Below are 15,553 nucleotides of genomic sequence, written 5' to 3' on the forward strand. Positions count from 1 at the left end.
TGCCAAAGGAGATAACCCCTAGTATATGATGTTATGTATCATTAGAGTGTGTTTATGAATGCCAAAGGAGATAACCCCTAGTATATGATGTAATGAATCATCACAGTGTGTTTATGAATGCCAAAGGAGATATCCCCTAGTATATGATGTACTGTATCATCACAGTGTGTTTATGAATGCCAAAGGAGATAACCCCTAGTATATGATGTTATGTATCATCACAGTGTGTTTATGAATGCCAAAGGAGATAACCCCTAGTATATGATGTCATGTATCATCACAGTGTGTTTATGAATGCCAAAGGAGATAACCCCTAGTATATGATGTTATGTATCATCGTCATTTGAAATGTCAGTTCAGAGACCATTTTTCTTTTCTATGACACAAAATAATGACTTTTTATTTTATTTCATTTTCATTCATAAGATACAATAAATTACTATTTGCACTGATTTCTTAACTTACCTAGAGAGAGTGTTTGACTTCCAAAATAATGGCTGCCAATTGAATACAATTGTATGGTGTTTCCCTATTATAGAATTTCCATGAAAAAAAATATATATTGTCAACTACAGGTATTTAAAAATATATATATAATTCATTATGCGAGTTTCACATACTGAGGTCTTAAATCACGTAGCAGAAGCTGTTAAACTCTGCCTCACAATTGGACTACTGTTAAGACTCTGGGCACATGATGAACATATGGAACCTGATTCACTATTTAAAATCAATAAACCAAACTTTAAATGTCAACTTTTGATTTGAGTAATGTAAGAATTTTACATCCTGGTCTCTTTAAAATAAATAATGTTCCAAGTTTTTTTTAGATTAAATAATAAAAAAAATAAAAAAAATCTAAACCAATTTTTTTTTTTAAGATTTAAAAATAATTAACAAAAAAAAATAAAAAATCTTAGCCAATTTGTTTTTTTAGACAATTATATTTCCTTTTTAGAGATTGATTTGTCTTTCGATTTTCATTGAACGATAAATGTACACCCAACGTAACATCCATCTAACCTATCGGGAAAAAAATAAATAAAAATAAAACACAACCAGAGGTAACATCAAGAAGAAAATACAACCCAACGAGAGTGTCCTATTGGCCGCTCTCACTGATGCATCCTGGGATGTATAGTCTGTGTTTGCGTGCTCGTATAATCAAGCCTTGCGGATATGGATTAGATACTGACTGTAGCCTGGCAGAGAAAGGGGCCCCACCGTGAGAGGAGGGGGCCGTAGGGGGTTTTCTAGGAGTGTTTTAGGGACGCGGGTGAGCGCCGGCGCAGGCCGTCCGACGGCAGTAGCAGATGGAGCCGAACATTCGGGGGTAACGGGTATCGCAGGGGTCGCAGCAGGGCAGCGTGTTGCCCAGACAGGACTGCTGGTGGGGGATACAGCGACGGGGAGAACGCATGGCCCTGCTCTGCAGCTGCATCGCCTCAGCAACATCCTGGTAGATGGACAGACGAGACAGAACATAGACAGGACCGATGTTACACAGTGGAGGGAGGGAGGTCTGAGTGGAGAGTCTGGTGCTAGGGACGTCCGTGTCCCGCCTGTGCAGGCTAATACGGCAGCAGTAGCAGAACGCGTTGAAGAAGAGGTACTATAGCAGGTTTCTACAGCAGTAGCAGAAAGCATTGAAGAAGAGGTACTATAGCAGGTTTCTACAGCAGTAGCAGAACGCGTTGAAGAAGCGATACTAGCAGGTTTCTACAGCAGTAGCAGAACGTGTTGAAGAAGCGATACTAGCAGGTTTCTACAGCAGTAGCAGAAAGCATTGAAGAAGCGATACTAGCAGGTTTCTACAGCAGGGCAGCGTGTTGCCCAGACAGGACCGCTGGTGAGGGGATACAGCGAGGGGGAGAACTCATGGCTCTGCTCCCACAGCTGTACAGCTTCAACCCCAGCCTGGTGGATGAACAGACAAGACATAACCCAGACAGGACCGCTGGTGAGGGGATACAGCGAGGGGGAGAACTCATGGCTCTGCTCCCACAGCTGTACAGCTTCAACCTCAGCCTGGTGGATGAACAGACAAGACATAACCCAGACAGGACCGCTGGTGAGGGGATACAGCGAGGGGGAGAACTCATGGCTCTGCTCCCACAGCTGCACAGCTTCAACCCCAGCCTGGTGGATGAACAGACAAGACATAACCCAGACAGGACCGCTGGTGAGGGGATACAGCGAGGGGGAGAACTCATGGCTCTGCTCCCACAGCTGTACAGCTTCAACCTCAGCCTGGTGGATGAACAGACAAGACATAACCCAGACAGGACCGCTGGTGAGGGGATACAGCGAGGGGGAGAACTCATGGCTCTGCTCCCACAGCTGCACAGCTTCAACCCCAGCCTGGTGGATGAACAGACAAGACATAACCCAGACAGGACCGCTGGTGAGGGGATACAGCGAGGGGGAGAACTCATGGCTCTGCTCCCACAGCTGCACAGCTTCAACCCCAGCCTGGTGGATGAACAGACAAGACATAACCCAGACAGGACCGCTGGTGAGGGGATACAGCGAGGGGGAGAACTCATGGCTCTGCTCCCACAGCTGTACAGCTTCAACCTCAGCCTGGTGGATGAACAGACAAGACATAACCCAGACAGGACCGCTGGTGAGGGGATACAGCGAGGGGGAGAACTCATGGCTCTGCTCCCACAGCTGCACAGCTTCAACCCCAGCCTGGTGGATGAACAGACAAGACATAACCCAGACAGGACCGCTGGTGAGGGGATACAGCGAGGGGGAGAACTCATGGCTCTGCTCCCACAGCTGCACAGCTTCAACCCCAGCCTGGTGGATGAACAGACAAGACATAACCCAGACAGGACCGCTGGTGAGGGGATACAGCGAGGGGGAGAACTCATGGCTCTGCTCCCACAGCTGTACAGCTTCAACCTCAGCCTGGTGGATGAACAGACAAGACATAACCCAGACAGGACCGCTGGTGAGGGGATACAGCGAGGGGGAGAACTCATGGCTCTGCTCCCACAGCTGTACAGCCTCAACCCCAGCCAGTTAGCCTGGTCCGAACCAGAAGGAGCCAGAGGGCAGGAGCCTCTGTTTCTATAGCGTGAGGCAGCTTGATGTTGCTTTGATGTACAAGTACAGCCGCTGGACAGAATGTTAGACAGTAGACACCACACATACATACAGACAGACAGATGGACACACACACACACACACACACACACACACACACACACACACGCGTTTGTTTTACTATTCTTGTGGGGACCAAACAACTGATTCCCATTCAAAATCTTAACATTACCATAACCTTAAACCCTGACTCCTAACCCTAAACCCTAAACCTTAACCCCTAACCCTAACTCCTAACCCTAAACCTTAACCCCTAACCCGTAACTCCTAACCCTAACTCCTAACCCTAACTCCTAACCCTAACTCCTAACCCCTAACTCCTAACCTTAACTCCTAACCCCTAACTCCTAACCCCTAACTCCTAACTCTAACCCCTAACCCTAACTCCTAACACCTAACTCCTAACCCTAACTCTAACCCCTAACTCCTAACCCTAACTCCTAACCCCTAACTCCTAACCCCTAACTCCTAACCCTTAACTCCTAACCCTAACTCTAACCCCTAACTTCTAACCCTAACTCCTAACTCTAACCCCTAACTCCTAACCCCTAACTCCTAACTCCTAACTCCTAACCCTAACTCCTAACCCCTAACTCCTAACTCTAACCCCTAACTCCTAACTCCTAACCCTAACTCCTAACTCCTAACTCCTAACCCCTAACTCCTAACCCTAACTCCTAACTCCTAACTCCTAACTCCTAACTCTAACCCCTAACTCCTAACCCTAACTCTAACCCCTAACTCCTAACTCCTAACTCTAACTCCTAACTCCTAACTCCTAACCCCTAACTCCTAACCCTAACTCCTAACTCCTAACTCCTAACTCCTAACTCCTAACTCCTAACTCCTAACTCCAACTCCTAACTCCTAACTCCTAACTCCTAACTCCTAACTCCTAACTCTAACCCCTAACCCCTAACTCCTAACCCTAACCCCTAACTCCTAACCCCTAACTCCTAACCCCTAACTCTTAAACCTAAACCTAACCCTTAACCTAACTCCTAACCCTAACTCTAACCCCTAACTCTAACCCCTAACTCTAACCCTAACCCCTAACTCCTAACTCCAACTCCTAACCCTAAACCCTAACCCTAACCCCTAACTCCTAACTCTAACCCCTAACTCTTAAACCTAAACCTAACCCTTAACCTAACTCCTAACCCTAACTCCTAACCCTAACCCTAACTCCTAACCCCTAACTCCTAACCCTAACTCTAACCCCTAACTCCTAACCCTAACTCTAACCCCTAACTCCTAACCCTAACTCTAACCCCTAACCCTAACCCTAACCCCTAACTCTTAAACCTAACTCTAACCCCTAACTCCTAACTCCTAACTCCTAACTCCTAACTCCTAACCCTAACACCTAACTCCTAAATCTAACCCCTAAATCCTAACCCTAACTCTAACCCCTAACCCTAACCCTAACTCTAACCCCTAACTCCTAACCCTAACCCCTAACTCCTAACTCCTAACCCTAACCCTAACCCTTTACTCTTAAACCTAAACCTAACCCTTAACCTAACTCCTAACTCTAACCCCTAACTCTAACCCCTGGTAGATGGACAGACGAGACAGAACACAGTGGTAAACCCTAAACACACTGGTGTTCTCCCCCGAGTGGACAAAACATTAAGGACACCTACTACAGTTGTCACCCCCCCCACCCTGTCTCCTCCACTTCATCTACACTGGCTGAAGTGGCATCGATAAGGGATCATAGGTTTCCCCTGGATTCACCTGGTCAGGCGTAGAAAGGTGTTTCGTATACTCAGTGTACATCAACTCACATGATGTTCCAGCCGTAAAAACATTTTAAAGTGATGTACACGTTGCACGCTGTCATACACAACGAGTAATGATTTAAATAGTATATTGATCCACCTCATCGTAGGTTTCCATGTCCATCAGCAGCTCCTCCTCCTTCTCCTCTTCATCCTCAGACTCTAAGCGGAAACCAACAGGATCCCCTCTAAAGAGAGAGCCTTTACCTAAGGGGAGAAACGAAAGGTCAATCCATCAATCAATCAATCAATCAATCAGAATGGGATCGTTTCCTAGAGAGGAATGACTTCAATCAAAACGTTAGCCGGCTAACTGACTGATCCAGCTTTCTGGAACAATCCACTGCTAACTGACTGATCCAGCTTTCTGGAACAATCCACTGCTAACTGACTGATCCAGCTTTCTGGAACAATCCACTGCTAACTGACTGATCCAGCTTTCTGGAACAATCCACTGCTAACTGACTGATCCAGCTTTCTGGAACAATCCACTGCTAACTGACTGATCCAGCTTTCTGGAACAATCCACTACTAACTGACTGATCCAGCTTTCTGGAACAATCCACTGCTAACTGACTGATCCAGCTTTCTGGAACAATCCACTGCTAACTGACTGATCCAGCTTTCTGGAACAATCCACTGCTAACTGACTGATCCAGCTTTCTGGAACAATCCACTGCTAACTGACTGATCCAGCTTTCTGGAACAATCCACTGCTAACTGACTGATTCAGCTTTCTGGAACAATCCACTGCTAACTGACTGATCCAGCTTTCTGGAACAATCCACTGCTAACTGACTGATCCAGGTTTCTGGAACAATCCACTGCTAACTGACTGATCCAGCTTACTGGAACAATCCTCTGCTAACTGATTGATCCAGCTTTCTGGAACAATCCACTGTTCTTTCTCACCTGGACAGTAATCACCGTCTACCTAATTACAGCAAATGCAAAAAAATAAAATAACGAACCCATATCGGAGAGGAAGGTGTTGTCGGTGCGTCTGAGGCCGGGATGGGAGTCGTCTAGACGAACGTTTCCATGAACCAGTCCTGTAGCCAGCTGGATCAGGCACAGGGTCCAGCAGTATGGGAATACTGAGTTGACCATGCTGATACAATACAACGCTTCACTGATGGCTGCTTCACTGATGGCTGCTTCACTAACGGTGCTGCTTCACTGAGTGCTGCTTCACTGATGGCTGCTTCACTGAGTGCTGCTTCACTGAGTGCTGCTTCACTGATGGCTGCTTCACTGAGTGCTGCTTCACTGATGGCTGCTTCACTGATGGCTGCTTCACTGAGTGCTGCTTCACTGAGTGCTGCTTCACTGATGGCTGCTTCACTGATGGCTGCTTCACTGAGTGCTGCTTCACTGATGGCTGCTTCACTGATGGCTGCTTCACTAACGGCTGCTTCACTGATGGCTGCTTCACTGAGTGAAGAGAGCTGAGGAAGAGTCATACATCGATGGGGGTTATATCATTACAGTTAAATAACTTTTTTTTAAAGTAAACTTTGTTGTTTTGCCTAAAATCATTGACAAATGACATTCATTCTAAATGTTTGAGGTCTTCTACACAGTCTCTTTTTTTAAACTTAGATATCGAATCGTTCTGTTTGAGCTATTTTAACCGTAATACATTGCAAAACAGCCTATTTGATTGTGATCTACAAGTGATCTGTAGAGGTCTGAGAGAGCAGATATTGTCATAATTTCTCCTCAAGCATTGTAACCGTTGGTACATCAGAGAACACACACACACACACACACACACACACACACACACACACACACAGACCACAACAGCAGTTACATTAGACAAAGTGTCCAGTTGTTTGCGCTTGGCTGAACCTCAGAGGAACATACAGTGTTAGATATTTGATAAGTCACATTTGTTTTGCATGTGTGTGTGTGTAAGAAAGAGCGAATAAGAGAGAGTTAGAGTGGCAGAGAGCGACAGAAAGACAGTGGGAGAAAGAGAGAGAGAGCGAGAGACAGAGAGAGCGAGAGACAGAGAGAGACAGAGAGAGCGAGAGACAGAGAGAGAGAGAGAGAGAGCGAGAGAGAGAGAAAGAGAGAGATACAGATGTAGAGAGAGAAACAGAGACAGAGAGAGAGAGACAGAGAGAGATACAGAGAAAGAGAGACAGAGATAGAGAGAGACAGAGAGAGATAGAGAGAGATCTGAGAGAGATAGAGACAGAGTTAGAGGCAGAGAGAGAAAGAGATGGAGAGAGAAAGCGACAAAGAGGAAGACCGAGAGAGACACAGAGAGAGATACAAAGAAAGAGAGACAGAGAGAGAGACAGAGAGAGAGAGAGAGAGAAAGAGACGGAGAGAGAGACACAGAGGGAGAGAGACAGAGACAGAGAGAGAGAAACACAGAGCAGCTACTGGGTTGTTCTGCTCACCTGTGGCTCCTTGGACTCCTGTGTCTGTGAGTGATCCTCCCATTGTGAGACCAAGAGTCTCTTTATAAAGATGCCCTGAGGAGGGAAGGAGGGATGAGGGAGGCCAGCCCACAGCAGCAGCTACATGGGGGGGGGGGGGGTGAAGAGGAGGAGGAGGACGAAGAGGAGGAGTGCTCACAGTCATGGGCCTTTTCTCAACTGAAAAAAAACCCCTGCGTCCTCTCTTCTCTCTACTCGTCTCCTTATCAAAACCCATTAGTGGAGAAGGTGAGAGGGGTGGGAGTATGCAATTGATAAAAGCATAGCGTTGCCTCGCTCTCTTCAGCCCAGGGTCGTAGTCATAAGCGTCCACAGTAGCAAAACGTTTTGCAATCTATAATGAAATGAGTGTTTCTTATTGGACACGTTTAGGTAGTCCCTCCATGTTTCAGACTGTTTTCTTCTTGCTTGGTTCCTAGTGAAGAGCAGAGTAGTGGGCAGAAGGAGTGGTCATAGAGATAGTCAGTGTGGCCTCCCTGACTCCTCCCTGACTCCTCCCTGTTTCAGACTGTTTTCTTCTTGCTTGGTTCCTAGTGAATAGCAGAGTAGTGTGCAGAAGGAGTGGTCATAGAGATAGTCAGTGTGGCCTCCCTGACTCCTCCCTGAATCCTCCCTGACTCCTCCCTGACTCCTCCCTGACTCCTCCCTGGCTCCTCCCTGACTCTTTCCTGACTCCGCTCTGACTCCTCTCTGACTCCTCTCTGACTCCTCCTTGAATCCTCCCTGGCTCCTCCCTGACTCCTCCCTGACTCCTCCCTGACTCCTCTCTGACTCCTCCCTGACTCTTCCCTGACTCCTCCCTGACTCCTCCCTGACTCCTCCCTGACTCTTTCCTGACTCCTCCCTGACTTCTCCCTGGCTCCATCCCTTGACCATGTGATAATAACATAGAAACCCAGGAGTATGACTGTTGAGGTCAGGAGAGGAAAAGGCCTTGTATACAAGCATGCTCTAGTCCAAAGGGAGGAAAAGTTACGGCCCACTGACCGTAACCGGCCTGCCGGGCACTTCAATGCGGCCCGCGAGACATAAAATTATTTTTAAAAATGTACCCCTTTTAACACAATGCCCACTTAAGCCGGAAGCACCAATGTGCAGGAGGAAACACCGTACACCTGGCGACAGTGTCAGAGCCGCTAGACCGTGATGTGACAAGGAAATATCGGCCTGCCAAACCCTCTCCTAACTCGGACAAAGCTGGGCCATTTGTGCGCCGTCTCAAAGGTCTCCCAGTCATGGCCAGCTGTGACACAGGCTGGGATCGAACCCGGGTCTTTAGTAACGCCTCAAGCACTGCGATGACTCAGACCGCTGCGCCACTCGGGAAGCCGCCGCAGATCGATTTTAACAAACAATTGGTCCTCCCAAAATATGAGTCTCCCTCTGTTGAATTTCAAAATCCCAAAGTGGCCCTCGAGCCAAAAAGTTGTCACAATTCTGCTCTAGTCTATCCTAGTGTTGATGTCAGGAGAGGTTAAAGCCTTGTGTGTAAAACATGCTCTAGTCTATCCTAGTGTTGATGTCAGGAGAGGTTAAAAGCCTTGTGTGTAAAACATGCTCTAGTCTATCCTAGTGTTGATGTCAGGAGAGGTTAAAAGCCTTGTGTGTAAAACATGCTCTAGTCTATCCTCGTGTTGATGTCAGGAGAGGTTAAAAGCCTTGTGTGTAAAACATGCTCTAGTCTATCCTCGTGTTGATGTCAGGAGAGGTTAAAAGCCTTGTGTGTAAAACATGCTTTAGTCTATCCTAGTGTTGATGTCAGGAGAGGTTAAAAGCCTTGTGTGTAAAACATGCTCTAGTCTATCCTAGTGTTGATGTCAGAAGAGGTTAAAAGCCTTGTATGTAAAACATGCTCTAGTCTATCCTAGTGTTGATGTCAGGAGAGGTTAAAAGCCTTGTGTGTAAAACATGCTCTAGTCTATCCTAGTGTTGATGTCAGGAGAGGTTAAAAGCCTTGTATGTAAAACATGCTCTAGTCTATCCTAGTGTTGATGTCAGGAGAGGTTAAAAGCCTTGTGTGTAAAACATGCTCTAGTCTATACTAGTGTTGATGTCAGGAGAGGTTAAAAGCCTTGTATGTAAAACATGCTCTAGTCTATCCTCGTGTTGATGTCAGGAGAGGTTAAAAGGCTAGCAGGTAGGTTAGTGTCTATAGTTTCTACATCATTATGGACAGGTTAGTGTCTATAGTTTCTACATCATTATGGACAGGTTAGTGTCTATAGTTTCTCTATAAATCATTATGGACAGGTTAGTGTCTATCGTTTTTACATCATTATGGACAGGTTAGTGTCTATAGATTCTCTATAAATCATTATGGACAGGTTAGTGTCTATAGTTTATACATCATTATGGACAGGTTAGTGTCTATAGTTTCTACATCATTATGGACAAGTTAGTGTCTATAGTTTCTCTATAAATCATTATGGACAGGTTAGTGTCTATAGTTTCTACATCATTATGGACAGGTTAGTGTCTATAGTTTCTACATCATTATGGACAGGTTAGTGTCTATAGTTTCTACATCATTATGGACAGGTTAGTGCCTATAGTTTCTACATCATTATGGACAGGTTAGTGGCTATAGTTTCTACATCATTATGGACAGGTTAGTGTCTATAGTTTCTACATCATTATGGACAGGTTAGTGTCTATAGTTTCTACATCATTATGGACAGGTTAGTGTCTATAGTTTCTACATCATTATGGACAGGTTAGTGTCTATAGTTTCTACATCATTATGGACAGGTTAGTGTCTATAGTTTCTCTATAAATCATTATGGACAGGTTAGTGTCTATAGTTTCTACATCATTATGGACAGGTTAGTGTCTATAGTTTCTACATCATTATGGACAGGTTAGTGTCTATAGTTTATACATCATTATGGACAGGTTAGTGTCTATAGTTTCTACATCATTATGGACAGGTTAGTGGCTATAGTTTTTACATCATTATGGACAGGTTAGTGTCTATAGTTTCTACATCATTATGGACAGGTTAGTGTCTATAGTTTCTACATCATCATGGACAGGTTAGTGTCTATAGTTTCTACATCATTATGGACAGGTTAGTGTCTATAATTTCTACATCATTATGGACAGGTTAGTGTCTATAGTTTCTACATCATTATGGACAGGTTCGTGTCTATAGTTTATAAATCATTATGGACAGGTTAGTGTCTATAGTTTATGCATCATTATGGACAGGTTAGTGTCTATAGTTTATACATCATTATGGACAGGTTAGTGTCTATAGTTTCTACATCATTATGGACAGGTTCGTGTCTATAGTTTATAAATCATTATGGACAGGTTAGTGTCTATAGTTTATGCATCATTATGGACAGGTTAGTGTCTATAGTTTATACATCATTATGGACAGGTTAGTGTCTATAGTTTCTACATCATTATGGACAGGTTAGTGTCTACAGTTTATACATCATTATGGACAGGTTAGTGTCTATAGTTTATACATCATTATGGACAGGTTAGTGTCTATAGTTTCTACATCATTATGGACAGGTTAGTGTCTATAGTTTCCATCCAAATGATGTTGTATTAAATCCATTGCTTCAACATCAATGAAACTCCTAATGGCCCCTTCCAGGTAACGAGCAGGAAGTACACCCTTACCATGTTCAAAATAATGACATATACATTGACCTTTTACACGCTTCTGATTGGTGAATGTAACAAATGTACTGTTCCCAGAAGTGTTCTTCGTTGCCGTGGTGATTTACAAGGCTTCAATCAAGTCCTCAGTCAAAACACAAGGGACTGCAGCACAAACGGAACCCCTATTTCATACGAAGTGCACTATCTATGACCAGTCAAATGTAGTGCACTAAAACAGGAAACAGGCTGCTATTTGGGATGTCTCTTTGTTTTTTGGGATTGTTGACTTGACCTCCCTCTGTGTGTACGTACTTTAGTCTTGACTTAATGTGCACATAACAAAAACCCTTCATTGGACACAGGAAACATAATAGTTTTCTATGTGAACATGGTTCATTTGTGAGCGTTAACTAGTCGGCCGCTCGATGGAAGAACCTGAAAGTAGGGTCAGTCTCCTCTTTAATACGATGTCCTCACACATCCTCTTTAATGGAGGTACAGTGAGCTCCAAAATGACTGGCACCCCTGACTGGCAATGCACAAACAATACTTTAAAACAAAATATAAACAATGTAATTATAGAGATAAACTCAAAATTCCAACATGTGAGAAATACTGTATTTTATTCATGTTTAAATGGAACTAACCAAAATAATACAATGATTTAGTACAAAATACATTTCACCAAAATCAAGGTTTCATAATTATTGGCACTCCTCATTTAGTACTTAGTGCCGCCACCTCTGGTAAGGATAACAGCATGGAGTCTTTTCCTGTAATGCTTGACCAGGTTAAAGAACACATTTGGAGGGATTTTGGACCATTCCTCTATGCAGATCCTTTCAAGATCCTTCACATTCTTGGGTTTGTGTTGATCAACTGCCCTCTTCCACTCAAATCAAATCAAATCAAATCAAATTTTATTTCGTCACATACACATGGTTAGCAGATGTTAATGCGAGTGTAGCGAAATGCTTGTGCTTCTAGTTCCGACAATGCAGTAATAACCAACAAGTAATCTAACTAACAATTCCTAATCTACAGTCTTATACACAGTTTAAGGGGATAAAGAATATGTACATAAGGATATATGAATGAGTGATGGTACAGAGCAGCATAGGCAAGATACAGTAGATGGTATCGAGTACAGTATATACATGTGAGATGAGTATGTAAACAAAGTGGCATAGTTAAAGTGGCTAGTGATACATGTATTACATAAGGATGCAGTCGATGTTATAGAGTACAGTATATAGGTATGCATATGAGATGAATAATGTAGGGTAAGTAACATTATATAAGGTAGCATTGTTTAAAGTGGCTAGTGATATATTTACAACATTTCCCATCAATTCCCATTATTAAAGTGGCTGGAGTTGAGTCAGTGTCAGTGTGTTGGCAGCAGCACTCAGCCCACAGGTTTTGGATTGGATTGACGTCCGGCGACTGACATGGCAGAACATTGATTTTGTCGTCACAGAACCATTTTTTATGTGGATCTTGAGGTCTGTTTCGGGTCATTGTCTTGTTGGAAAGTCCCCCTACAGCCAAGTCCCAGCCTTCTGACAGAGGCAACCAGATTGTCAGACAAAATTGCCTGTCTCTTTTAAACTGCCAGTTCTTTTATTTTCTTCATGCTCTTACGCTCGTCGAAATGATCGGAAAAAGGTGCAGCGTGGTAGGCGTACATTTTGTCTTTATTATAAAAAGGAACACCTAAAAACAACAAAAGGAAACCGAGCGTAACGTTCGGTAGGCGACACAGAGCTGCACAAAAACAACATCCCACAAAACTAAGGTGGCAAAACAGGTTGCCTAAGTATGATTCCCAATCAGAGACAACGATAGACTGCAGTCCCTGATTGAGAACCATACCAGGCCAAACACATAGAAATAAAGAACATAGAGTTTCCCACCCGAGTCACACCCTGACCAACCAAACATAGAGAATAAAAAGATCTATACGGTCAGGGCGTGACACATGCCTGTTACCTCATTTTTATACCCTAGTGAAAAAGGAAGTGATGTAATGGCTCAATATAGTTCCTTAAGACTAAGATAAACTTAAATAAGTGGAATATAGTTCCTGGTTTAATGTTGGTAGATGTTATTTACAATCATATTTAAGGGTGCCATTAATTGTGACACTTTGATTTGGAGGACATTGATTTTTACTTAAATCAATAAATTATTTTGTTGGATTCCATTGAAACATTAATAAAATACAGTATTTCTCACGTGTTGTTATTTTGAGTTTATCTCTATAATTATATTGTTTATATTTGTTTTGTCTGTGCATTGCCAGTCAAGGGTGCCAGTATTTTTGGAGCCCACTGTACATAAGATAAGAGACATAAGCTATAGTTTACTAGTCAGATGGAAGTGTGTCTTCTGCTTTAAACCAAACCCTTCTGATATCAACACATTACCCAACCCCTCCTATAGAAACATTACTCAACCCCTCCTATAGACACATTACCCAACCCCTCCTATAGACACATTACCCAACCCCTCCTCTATAGACACATTACCCAACCCCTCCTATATAGACACATTACCCAACCCCTCCTCTAGACACATTACCCAACCCCTCCTATAGACACATTACCCAACCCCTCCTATAGACACATTACCCAACCCCTCCTCTAGACACATTACCCAACCCCTCCGATATAGACACATTACCCAACCCCTCCTATAGACACATTACCCAACCCCTCCTATAGACACATTACCCAACCCCTCCTATAGACACATTACCCAACCCCTCCTCTATAGACACATTACCCAACCCCTCCGATATAGACACATTACCCAACCCCTCCTATAGACACATTACCCAACCCCTCCTATAGACACATTACCCAACCCCTCCTATAGACACATTACCCAACCCCTCCTTTAGACACATTACCCAACCCCTCCTCTATAGACACATTACCCAACCCCTCCTATAGACACATTACCCAACCCCTCCTCTATAGACACATTACCCAACCCCTCCTATAGACACATTACCCAACCCCTCCTATAGACACATTACCCAACCCCTCCTATAGACACATTACCCAACCCCTCCTCTAGACACATTACCCAACCCCTCCTATAGACACATTACCCAACCCCTCCGATATAGACACATTACCCAACCCCTCCTTTAGACACATTACCCAACCCCTCCTATAGACACATTACCCAACCCCTCCTCTATAGACACATTACCCAACCCCTCCTCTATAGACACATTACCCAACCCCTCCTATAGACACATTACCCAACCCCTCCTATAGACACATTACCCAACCCCTCCTATAGACACATTACCCAACCCCTCCTCTATAGACACATTACCCAACCCCTCCTATAGACACATTACCCAACCCCTCCTATATAAACACATTACCCAACCCCTCCTATATAGACACATTACCAACCCCTCCTATATAGACACATTACCCAACCCCTCCAATAGACACATTACCCAACCCCTCCTATATAGACACATTACCAACCCCTCCTATAGACACATTACCCAACCCCTCCTATAGACACATTACCCAACCCCTCCTATAGACACATTACCCAACCACTCCTATAGACACATTACCCAACCCCTCCTCTATAGACACATTACCCAACCCCTCCTCTAGACACATTACCCAACCCCTCCTATAGACACATTACCAACCCCTCCTATAGACACATTACCCAACCCCTCCTATAGACACATTACCCAACCCCTCCTATAGACACATTACCAAACCCCTCCTATAGACACATTACCAAACCCCTCCTATAGACACATTACTCAGACACACAGTATGTTGTAGAAGCTGGATCATCATTATTAAGTAGCTGATTACAGTTGGCTTGTTTAGCACTCAATGTGAAAGGAAATACCCAGAAGTCATTGTTTTTCCATTCCTTTGACCTCACGGTAACTAATGACTCTCAACATAGTTGTTCAGTGCTTCACAGAGCTGGCTATGACATCTGATTCCATGAACCGTTTGTACTGTGGGGGGGTTTGTTCATGTAAGCAAATATAGTTTGTTTTTAACGTGTCACTTATCTCGACGATTGTTTATAGTATTTTGTAATAAGGCATAACAATTCTCAGTCGGCCGAAAACGGTAAGTACAGAATCTATTTGCACAGGTCTATGTGTAACAATCTTTCATTAAATAATGAATACTGCTCTATTTTATTTTATTAGGTAAACAGGAAGTACCAAGTCAACCTGTTGTTATTATGATTCAATATATTTCTCAGTAAATGTTTTGAAAAACATCAAATATGAGTACAAATTAATTTGTCGATCTGGTCACTTTGTGGTCTAATGCATGTATTTCTCATTAGGATGTAATATACTCAGAATGGGGCCCGATAGGGAGAGGCTTGATGCATTTCCTGGAATTGGGTAGTCGCCAAAACCTTTGCAAATACATTTCACAGCGCATCTTGTTGAACTCTGCATTGCTTTTAGGGCCATATTTAATTTAATAGATTTTTAAAATTTACTTTTAAAATTATTTCTGTAATGTTTCATGGAACATTTTTTAATGGGAATTCCTGGCAGTGGTTATT

The 15,553-nt window shown here is 43.6% G+C and overlaps 1 protein-coding gene across 1 annotated transcript; it reads right to left on the reverse strand.

The window, feature by feature from the left end:
- Window positions 1-366: 366 nt before the first annotated feature.
- On the reverse strand, window positions 367-7,353 carry LOC135539337 (agouti-related protein-like). The gene is made up of 4 exons (XM_064965160.1): window positions 7,313-7,353; window positions 5,870-6,346; window positions 4,999-5,105; window positions 367-1,456 (listed from the first exon to the last, which is right to left on the reverse strand). Exons 2-4 carry the CDS (start codon window positions 6,006-6,008, stop codon window positions 1,265-1,267), a joined length of 438 nt encoding a protein of 145 aa, XP_064821232.1. The 5' UTR covers window positions 6,009-6,346; window positions 7,313-7,353; the 3' UTR covers window positions 367-1,264.
- Between the last annotated feature and the right edge of the window lie 8,200 nt (window positions 7,354-15,553).

This window comes from Oncorhynchus masou, unplaced genomic scaffold (genome assembly GCF_036934945.1).
Source record: "Oncorhynchus masou masou isolate Uvic2021 unplaced genomic scaffold, UVic_Omas_1.1 unplaced_scaffold_675, whole genome shotgun sequence".
NCBI classification, from domain to species: domain Eukaryota; kingdom Metazoa; phylum Chordata; class Actinopteri; order Salmoniformes; family Salmonidae; genus Oncorhynchus; species Oncorhynchus masou.